Below are 10,952 nucleotides of genomic sequence, written 5' to 3' on the forward strand. Positions count from 1 at the left end.
TACGAGTAAGATTGAATCCATACCCGAAGGTGCAGAGGAAGTGTAAGTGTTTTGAAATTAAATACTTTATAGCGGATAAAGGCGAATTCAATTTATAATATAATAAATAATAAATGATTGTATTTTATGCTACTTTTATTAACTATCACTTAATTAATGGAAAGTGACGTGCTAATTTTTACGTAATATGCGACGCTACAAGCAACTATACTAAAAAGTATTAAGGTCCTGACTATCTTTTAAACACTTTAAATCCGTTAAAAGTGTTTAATTTCGAAATAAAACACATACTAACATCTGTATAAATGAATAACGTTACTTCGTACGCTTTAAGTCCGAATATCGGATATATCAGTTGTGGGTGTAGGATTTTAGACACGATTTGACAGGACGATGGGATGACGAGAAATTCTTTCATTATTAAGGAGGGTTAGAATATACGAAAAAAAACATTTTTAAAAGGTAAAAACAAATGGCATCACGTTTCACATTTCTGAGCGAGATGCAAACATACGATACCTTAATGCGCGACAAGTTGACCATGATCACCATGGCAACACTGCTGCATTTGTTATTCAGTAACGTCAGCAAAATAGCAAAACGAAAAATTCATATCAGTGTCATCTGGCAACCCGCAGTTGGCCAGCGTGGAGGATGAACATGAACTAAACTGTATCATTGAAATAATGATGATGTTGATAAATACTTTTTTTTTAATTTTTATGTTCTCTTTAGACAGAGTTAGCGGTGATTGAAGCTGTGGAAGAATATATGATGGTGGATTACAATCAGACTGCGACGCAAGATAAGGCCGCGCTTATTGAAGATTACCAATAGTTTATCTGTGAAGATACAGATAAAATACGAAATATAATACATTGAAAGAGATTGCCTTATATTAAGTAGGAACTAAAATTATTACTTCAACCCCTTTTCTTTGATATAGTTTTACTCAGTATTATTTAATGTTAAGCTAAATTTAAAATAAATTCAATATAATGTATTTAATGTTTATTTTCATATTTATTACTTTAATAATCCATACATATAAAATTCCTTTTCTGAGCCATTCATGCTACATAAAACTTATAAATAATTATCGGTAATTGAAGCAACATCTGAAGCACAAATAAAAGGTACATTAACTGACTGAAGCGTTCGCTATTCATCTTAAAAGGTATCTAAAGCCAACCATTTTTTCATCAATTTGGTGGAGGATCAAAGCCACCTTATTTAATATATGAAAACCAATGCATAAACTAATAATAAATTAGTAATATTAGATGAACAGCACAGTAAAAGTATTACATATTAGACTTGGCTCCAGTTAGGTTCACACTGTGATACCTTACTTGGCATCTTGATGACTAAAATTCGGCTGTAAATTGTCCAAATAAGACCAAAATAAAAGGGACCTCTCGGTAGCTATAAATAAAAAAATATTCATCCAAATCCGTTCACCCAGAAGTGCTGATGTAACAAACATAGAATACAGAAAACTAGAGAATCGTCTCCTTCTTTGAAGTGGATTGAAAATAAATTACACTTCTATTCATAATATGACATGCATAAAAAACTGTTGGATAAATATTGTATTGTACATATTAAAGCAATAAATAATTATGCATGACGTCCCGTTTTAAAAGATGATGTTAGACATTAATGTAAAATGTTAACAATTTAAAACAAAGGGACGTCAGTGGAACGAAAACAATCAGCAAATAGATATTACGTCACATTATTCTGGGTATTTATTGGGACGGCATAATACCTTTGCCTTGTACATCTGTTTTCAGTCCCTGAGAGGCTTGGTTATGTATAGAATGTGAAGCTGATCGTAATTCGCTTAAGTAAATGTATTTTAACAGCTCACATATAATTCTGCGAATCTAGCTGAATCTTATTGCCCTTAAACATTCCCCGATAATATTAGCAAATATGTTTAAAAATAGAAGCTGAATGTTATGTTTTGGAAGATGCTAAGAGAGAGAGAGATTGGTTATACCAAAATGATTTCATTACAAATATACAATACAATTTGTAGCTGAAGTTACTTAGTTTCGTTGAATATTTGAAGGTACATCGAAAAACATAAATATGTATTAAGTGTTTAAATCTGGAATTATAGGAGTAATGGATATAAAATAAAAAGCATCGTATTTTAAAGTCTATATTAAGTTTTTAACACAATTTCATTGGTCTAAAAGTACCCCAGTTCCTGAGCGCCATCAGCCAGCCCCATCATCATCAGGGTCACTTCGTCTCCTTGCTCGCTGATCCTTTCTGCAGGCCAATGGAAGGAGGACCCTCGAAGTTCGTAGGTGTACACTAACCTGGTGTGAAGCGCGTGACGCACCCAATCCATACTGCCTCCGGAGGTTTTATCTGAAGATCATATATATAATAATTCGATGTATGGTGAATCTCGAAGGAAATTACATTAACGCAATTAAAAAAAAAAAATACAAAACCGACTTCACATTCTCAGTACTTGACAAAACTACGCAACGACTTTTGATGCGGTTTTTTTCTATAGATATAGTAGTTAGTACAAGAGGAAGGTTTTGGTTTAAAATTTGTTAAAGACTATTGCATACGAAGCCGCGAGCCGAAAGAGAGTACAATATATCTTATATATAAAATTCTCGTGTCACAATGTTAGTCTCTATACTCCTCCGAAACGGCTTGACCGATTCCTCTGAAATTTGGTAAGCATATTGAGTAGGTCTGAGAATCGGCTAACATCTATTTTTCATACCACTAAACGATAAGAGTAAGGCAGAACAGCGTTTGCCGGGTGCAGCTAGTAACATATATAATAAGTAAACTAGTATTCACCTTAATTACCAATGAAAATACATTGAATTTTATAACAAAAAATTAACACAAAGATGTGACACTTACAGAGAGTGGCCGCTGCTGTGTCAGGCCCATCGTACAAATCGCTATTCATTCTGCTGCCGTATTCAATAGATTTTTTGCCTATCTGAACCTAAAACGAAAGAATGAAGCCATTCAAACTCGCCTTAATTCAGAGTTATATATACTAAAATACTTTAATCGTATATTCCAATAGCTGTATATACAATAATCTTGAATATTAATTTATGCTTAATATGACGATATAGAGATTTGTTTTATTAGGGTTCATATGAAATATGAATAAAAAAATAAATATAATTTCGAAAGAGAATAAAATCCTGATTACCACAATTAAATGTCAAAAAGAAAATGTATTGTATATATTACGGATATTTAAAAGTAACTGTGTTGATTTCATAGAAAAATCTTACATTGATACCCAAGGCCCCCGGGAAAAGAGTAATGGGTTAAGTCGGAGTCCTCCTAACTAAAGCCCCACTGTGTTCCGTCGAGTCACTTTATTAAAGAGGCCTAGGGTGCTGGTTGGAATTCGTGCGTCACCCAAAAGAATCTATCTTACCAATTCATCATAATTGTCAACGTGCTCCAAAGAGTCTGAATATGGCACTAACAGAAGAGATGCGTAAGAGTGGAAGGCCACGTAAAACAATAGGTTGTCTATGGTTGAAATGTATTTAGACAATGATCGTGTTTCGACTTCAGAAAATGGGCGGGAACCGGCATACAGCTGATAGTCGCAGGGATTTGTTGACGAGGAGTATTCTAAAAACGTCATAAAAATGTTTAACATGTAAACTGTAATAAAGTAAATTTTTTTATAACCTCAAACATGAAGCAGAAAATTTAATTAATTCAAGGGAGTTATGTAACAACATGCATGTAAACTCTTACTAGCTATTAGAACTCTAAGCCTATCTTAACAAGAATCTTGGAGTTACACACTCCAGGATTTAGGTTAAGGTGATGAATTACTATCATCCACAATTCCATATGTAATAAACATTCAGATTTATAACAGTAGGTAAGTGAATATTAAAACGGTATCTGAATATGTTTAAAGAACCTCCCTTATCCCATACAATTAATTTGTTAGTCCAATTAAATATACGTTATGTAAACTTACGTCCCCAGTTATAATCCCAGTTGCGGTTGGGATCAGCACCTCGACACCCGTTTAGGGAGCGAGACCGTGTTTTTCTCCAGTATCTATCCTGTAAAAATTTAAGCGTAATTGTAAGCTAATAAAAGCGTGTTAAAAATAGAATAATAATTTACGACACGTTTATGTTAGCTTGGCCTTAAATCGCCACTTAACATGAGTCACTAACACAACAAAACTGGTGTTGTTTGCTGATGCAAACAACCACTACACGATACATCAATCAATTAATCTTACGACGGTGTAGCTGTAATGATATCCATCAGGATTAACGGTGGGGAAGATGCGCCAATCGAACTGATCCCTCAGTCTTGTTACATTGGGATCGCGACTCGTAAGCAGTTGATTGATGAAGTAGGTCGTCACTGCCGGCCCGATCCATTCCCTCGCGTGGATGCCTACAGACAATGATGCAGCAGATTGATTTTGATATACTTTTTATGTGTTCAAATGAGATTTTTTTGAAAATTTGTCTTTAATAGAGATAACTTGACTAATAGAGTGTTAATACAAACAACGCGAGACTTGGTATACTGCAACAATGCGGTATATTTTTCACAGTAAACATCGGACGCTTAAATTATAAGTTAATAATAAATTTATTCAAATATTCCTTTAATTTTCTATCGTGTACTGAAAAAAACACGCTATAAAAATAGTAATGTACCGTTCAATATATGTTCACTTATTTTAACTGTTATATATTTTTATTAATATATTAATATGTATATCACGGAACTCACCAGATTCAATAAAAAACACGGGCTTCCCAGTCTCCCGCTGTTCCGTCTCGTAACGGGTATTTATACGCAGCCCCAATATTTTTCGGCCCTCATAACTTTCACCGGCCTCTATTATTTCTGTCCATTCACTGAACGATTTGCTTACATCGTAGACATATTTGTGAATCTTTAATGTAATATAAAATGGGATTTTTTATGATAATTCCACTCTGTTAGGATATTAATGTAGGATTCTAGGACTTGATCCAATAAGGCATGTAAGTAGAGCTACATTATAAATCTGGCTTACGTTTATTGAAGCTTTATTATAATAAAGGTTTTGTTTGTAAAAGAAAAGTATCAAAGGCAGAATAAAATATGTTTTAACGACACGAGGATATTAACCGTATTCATGTAATACCGAGGATTGACTTCTGAATATTATTTACTTTTCCAAGTCACAATAACTGTTTAAATTAACAAAATAGGTAATTTGCAGTGTTCATAAAGTACAGATATTGACAACAGATATTTTATTATTTTCACTTCTTCCTACGGCATAATATAATGTATCTCTACAAACTTTCATTCTTTTCTAAATATAAATATATCTATAGCATAACATAGCTGTATTAAATCGCCTCCTTGGTACAGTGGGCAACGCGTGAGCGTAGAACCGAGGGGTCCTGGGTTCAATTCCCGGTGGGGACGCACAAAAAAAAAATGTCTCGGTCTGGCAGGACACAGAAGGCTGATCACCTACTTGTCCCTAAAGAAAATCGATCAGTGAAACGGATGTACATCATCTGCCCCATACCCCACTAGGGGACACGGGACTTCACTATATATAACATAGCTGTGGCTTGTAAGCGCGGAGACATAAAATTTGTATATAAATTTGCGAGAAATATGAAAATTTATATAAATAAAAATTAGCCTACTTTACGAATACCTCACGTCTGCACCAAGATAATCACAAAAATTCAACTTACGTCGTTGACGTCATAGTACGCATCCCACGAGAATTTATTAAAACGACGGTGTGGCACTTTTTCCGACTGAATTATTCTGGAAATTAAGAATTATATATCGCTATATTTGGCATTTCGCTGCTAACTTTTAAACATTTAAATCTTTATGATATCAGCGTTTATGCATACTTTTACCCGTCTCTAATCAAGGTATTGTATTTACAGCATCCATAACTGATTTAAAAAACGAATTTGATAGGGATAAATATAAAACAGATATTTCTTTGCATTATATAAGCTTGGTATATAACAACAAAATCTTATATCAACCCTTGCAAAGTACAAACATAATAATAATTGATCTGTAAGATTATTAAAGTTACATCGACATCGCTTGGAAATATCTACATTGGCATAAATTGAGGAAATTTATTTCACGATTTCATTACGATAAAGTATCAGAACAAAACACAAGTCAATTAAACACAACTTTATAATAATTATGTTTTCAACTTACTCCGAAACGTCGCTATGTAAAAGTTTGGCTTTTAAACTCTCCTCTGTGACGATCGATTCTAAAACAGACGCTAAATGCGGAGATAAAATTATCTCGGACGAGTTTTTTGAATCCGAATGTATCAATGATTCCTGAAATATGACAGAGAACAAACAAATAGTAATAAGTATTTATCATTTATAAAGCATTTCAATGCTATAAAACTAAAAATTCAATAACAATATTTTAATACTTACCAGTCGATATGGGGACAATTGAGAAAAGTACTAAAATTTATTAGAAGCAAGGTAAATCTACGCTTAAAGAATATTTTATATTTTGTAGCATCTATATTTTGTTATGTAGCATCTAATGTCAGTATTTGATAATGAAATCATTTTAAACACATATTTTGTAAATACTTAAATATGTATTTAGGATAATATTGTGCGTCCTTAAATTTGAACTCGCCTTACGAAGTTTCAATTAGAAAACGTCATATATCTAGAAGTTGTGTATTCGCAATACGAAATGTAATTATTAAGGATACAATCTACGTACTACAACAATCATTGCAAAACAAACTTATTGAGAAATTTTTGAAAGAATAGAAATATTTCTATTCTTATTTTAATTAATTTTTCTATTCTTTCAAAATTTCTCATTTATAAAGCATTTCAATGCTATAAAACTAAAAACAAACTTATTGTTTACTCACATCTCTTTGCAAAAGGAGATTTTTTAAATGTTCGAGTCCCTCCCGGGAGCCTTGCACCTCGTAGTGTTTGTAATTTTTATAATCCCTTAACGTTTCTGAAAAAACTTCTGAAACAACCAAACAATAAACTAACAGTAGATACATTTTCACATCAATGTTTTATTTGTTCATACTGGCGCCTTTATATAAAGAAATTATCAAGTACTCCGCGCTCAGGTTATGTTTGGAATTCTCTCGACATTAAGGTATATTATCCACTTCAAAAGACAATAGTAAAATATTAGCACGCGACTGTTGATTTTGCAATCAATGAATTTGGAACATCGTGCAGGAAACTAGTACTGGCCAAGTAAGATTCGGATTTTGAAACAATTTGTAATATTGAAAAGACTATATGTATCAGAAAGATCACTGACGTACATGGGAGAAGGTATCACCTAACATAAAATGAGACTAAAAGACAACAATTCCTTATGTAACACAAAAAAGTTGCGTCAATCTATTAAACGGAATTATCCAGTAACTAAGCCAAAATTCGTATTGATTCGTCAAAAGTCGAATTGAGACCGACTTTTTTTTTCTTTTAGAAAAGTTTAAACAAACGAAAAAGCAAACAGGCTCTTCTCGGCTTTAGAAACTATCCGAAACAGTCAATAATTTCCATGCAATATGACGGTACAAATGCGCTTCCAAAAGAAGTCTAGTTGAACACATAAATGTTAGGAGTTTGCGTTTGATTCACATACGAGATTATAATTCTAGTCGACCTAAAAGATGACCTGTGCAAGGGCTCAAATATCAGTTCTAAGTATAGCCTTCTGACGGACACATCGAGTTTAAATAATTGGCGTCCGTTAGCTCGCTTGGAATACGAAACCACAACCTAAATCTCTCTATTTTATTATCAAAAGAGCGTTCATGAAAATGAAGTTACTTGTAAAACTTTTTATTTTTCTTTTTGATGTTTCTGTGACTTAATCCTTAATGAAGTGTTAAATTTGTTATTTTTTATGAACACATATTATGTATGTGAATGAAGATACAAGCTTAAGTGTGCAAATATGGATTCTAAGTGCGTATGTTTAAATGACACAAATATTTTCAATTATTCATTTATTAAATCTACACTATATGCTATGGTAAATATATTTTCTTTAATTTCCACATGGACATTAGTTAAATTATTCTATAGTAAATAAGTTCTCTATGCCTTATTGAATTTGATAGTCATTTATAAAATTACTAGCTGCGCCCCGCGGTTTCACATGCGTAAGTCCGTATCCCAGAATATCGGGATAAATAGTTATTAGTTATAGTTATTGCCTATAAGTTATTCCAGTTGTTCAGCTATCTATGTACCAAATTTCATTGCAATCGGTTCAGAAGTTTTTGCGTGAAAGAGCAACAACACAATCAAAACAACACACACATCCTTACAAAATTTCGCATTTATAATATTAATAGGATTCAAACTAAATATCTTTATTTTTCTAAAACCAAAACGCTTAGTTGTCCGAAAAACTGCATACAAAGTCGCGTTTACCAGCTAGCAATCACAGGCATTAAAATTTTTTATCTAAAGCATCTACTATTACATATTTTCATCATATAACACGCTCACAGGCCGTGAACATAATTTCAAATACATACGCGCCTACATTTAGTGCGGGTGTTTAATATTTACCGATAAACATTGTCTATGAAACCATTATCGTGTTGATCGTAAAATTGTACACGTCACACGATATTACAAATACTAGACATTAAACGTTTTGTTTATAGTAATGCATTTATCGTATTGCTTACGCATTATTTATTTTTTTACGTATAATTAGAATTAATACAAAGTTTTAAATATCAGCGCTGACGCTGTTAAAATAATCTCGTTTGTATCCGAATATTTATGCTATTTTAAAATTATTAAGACTGTCTCTATTTGTTAGTACCTACTCTGGATTATGATGTGACTTTTCGATAATTAAATCTGTTTTATGAGTTTATTAAGAGTATTTCACATATGCTCATTTGTTTTTCAGTGATAGAAAATGATTACTATTAGGAACGTACAATGACCATAACTTTTTATCCTGTTTAAGGGGTTTCAGTCATGTTGTATGAATCTGTATAGAAGTTTTTGAAATATTGAATATAACTCTTGGGAACTCGGAAGTCAATTAAAGAGAACCATAATTAAAGTTAGCTAATTGTTTGACGTTTCAAAAGTGGAGAATGGAGTCAAACTGAAATAATGTTTGAGTTTCAGTTGGACGAATAGGAACGTATAATATATATAGGTTATAAATAATTGGTTGACTGAAGTGTTTTATTTCACCACAATAATTTTATATGTTAAAAGTGCTTGGGGAAATAATAATTATTTCAACAGATGGAACTTTTGCCAGGGCAGATCGTAGTGTGTTGCGAATTAAAATGAGAAAATAATTAATTATTTGATACATATTTTTAAAATCATCATCATCATCAATATCTCTTATAGCGTCATCATCAGTCTATAAATGAGATCATAATGGAAATTGTAATGGATTAAGAATAATCGATTATAATTTGCAACACATTATAAATACAATATTATCGACTTAAAGCGGGATTAACGAACGTTAGCGAATAACATTGAAACTTTAAAGCAAACATTTTGTCTCGCCGATCTTAAAAGGAAAGTTAGGCATCGGTATCGTAGTGTATATTCGTATTGTTTTGTGATTTTAAACGAATTCTCGAACTTTCCAAACTTCAAAGTCTGAACTCAGCCTCTTTACACTCCATTAATTCTTGTTTCATGTAAATAAACATTGGAAGATTTATCTGCGGACCTTATAACTTAATCTATTGTTAACGAGAATTGTAAGAAATAAATCAACGGTTTTTTAATTATTTCAATTTATGTGTTTTTTGAGTTTCAATAATCTACGCGTCTTTCAAATATAGCAAAAGAGAAACTGAGTTCGTAGCGGTTTTCTAAATTATTAATTTCGTAACGGCCATTTATTACTACGTTATACACAACGTTTATTTTTAATGAGAATTCTTGCCTGTACGTTTTTTTGCAAATGCAGATATAAGAACTCTTCTAGTTATGTATATATAATATTTAAATTAAAGCAGTGAAAGAATCGTTTTATAAAGGATCCAATCGTGTTGGCATCACTGTAATTATAGGTACATAACTTATGCGCCAATGCTACAGAGATCGGTATTTCAAAATGGATACTATTTTTCAAGCCCGGTCGACCATCAATACCCCGCTGAACCAATGATTTTGAAATTTGTCCTGAGTCATTTATAACGCTTATCTTTGACGAAAGTGAACGCAGATTTTGAATGTTGAATAATAAATACCTCTTGGCATCTAACCCTGGCATATATATCTCGCTGAATATCGGTAAAATCCAATGACATTGAATGAGAAATTTTCAACGAATATTTCTTTGCTACCCCAAAGTACACATGCATAAAATAAATGTGAAAATCCTCAAAGTTGGCTTCCAAAACTTTGAGGAAGACTGAAATGACTTGCGCTTGTGTCATAAGTAACCAATTCCGACGAGTCAGGATTCCTTACTATACTTTGGCTGGAGTCACACCCCGCAAGTCACAACTATGAATTCAATTTCTGACTGTAAGCAAACTATGGTGGAGGTAAGTTCGAATCGTGGATCAGCATAACTTTAAGGAACGTACTTATTTCAATTTAATGTAGGACATAATTATAATTGACAGTACCCTGGCTCTGCCATTGATTTTTGTAACCAAATAATAAAGATAGATTTAGCGTAAATGTCCTCAAAACAAAAAGAATATTCTCGGATATTACGCAAAACGCCATCTAGCTTTAAATTAAGCAAATTGTGTATTTCTTATAATTTTAATTAGATTGTAAACTAAAATAATATCGGCGTCATAACTCTCGTTATGAAAAATAAAACAAATTACACAGGAGTTGTTGTACTAGAATTTTTACTTTTTTTTTATTTTAATTTTTTAA

At 32.3% G+C, this 10,952-nt stretch overlaps 1 protein-coding gene across 1 annotated transcript; it reads right to left on the reverse strand.

The window, feature by feature from the left end:
• Nucleotides 1-2,157: 2,157 nt before the first annotated feature.
• LOC119835253 (zinc carboxypeptidase-like) lies at nt 2,158-7,130 on the reverse strand. Its single transcript, XM_038359970.1, has 9 exons — nt 6,950-7,130; nt 6,253-6,383; nt 5,757-5,832; nt 4,786-4,951; nt 4,280-4,440; nt 4,007-4,094; nt 3,443-3,645; nt 2,905-2,992; nt 2,158-2,385 (listed from the first exon to the last, which is right to left on the reverse strand). The coding sequence occupies exons 1-9, from the start codon at nt 7,091-7,093 to the stop codon at nt 2,201-2,203; spliced, it is 1,242 nt and encodes a 413-aa protein (XP_038215898.1). The 5' UTR covers nt 7,094-7,130; the 3' UTR covers nt 2,158-2,200.
• Between the last annotated feature and the right edge of the window lie 3,822 nt (nt 7,131-10,952).

The sequence above is a fragment of the Zerene cesonia genome, chromosome 20 (genome assembly GCF_012273895.1).
Source record: "Zerene cesonia ecotype Mississippi chromosome 20, Zerene_cesonia_1.1, whole genome shotgun sequence".
NCBI lineage: Eukaryota > Metazoa > Arthropoda > Insecta > Lepidoptera > Pieridae > Zerene > Zerene cesonia.

Bases quoted from the DNA above. Each gene is read 5' to 3' on its own strand.
- LOC119835253 (XM_038359970.1), bottom strand. From the start codon at position 7,093: ATGTATCTACTGTTAGTTTATTGTTTGGTTGTTTCAGAAGTTTTTTCA. The intron at 4,952-5,756 runs GTAAGTTGAATT...ATTACATTAAAG, and splicing joins CGTACTATGACGTCAACGAC to ATTCACAAATATGTCTACGA. The intron at 2,993-3,442 runs GTAAGATAGATT...CTTTCGTTTTAG, and splicing joins TTGACAATTATGATGAATTG to GTTCAGATAGGCAAAAAATC.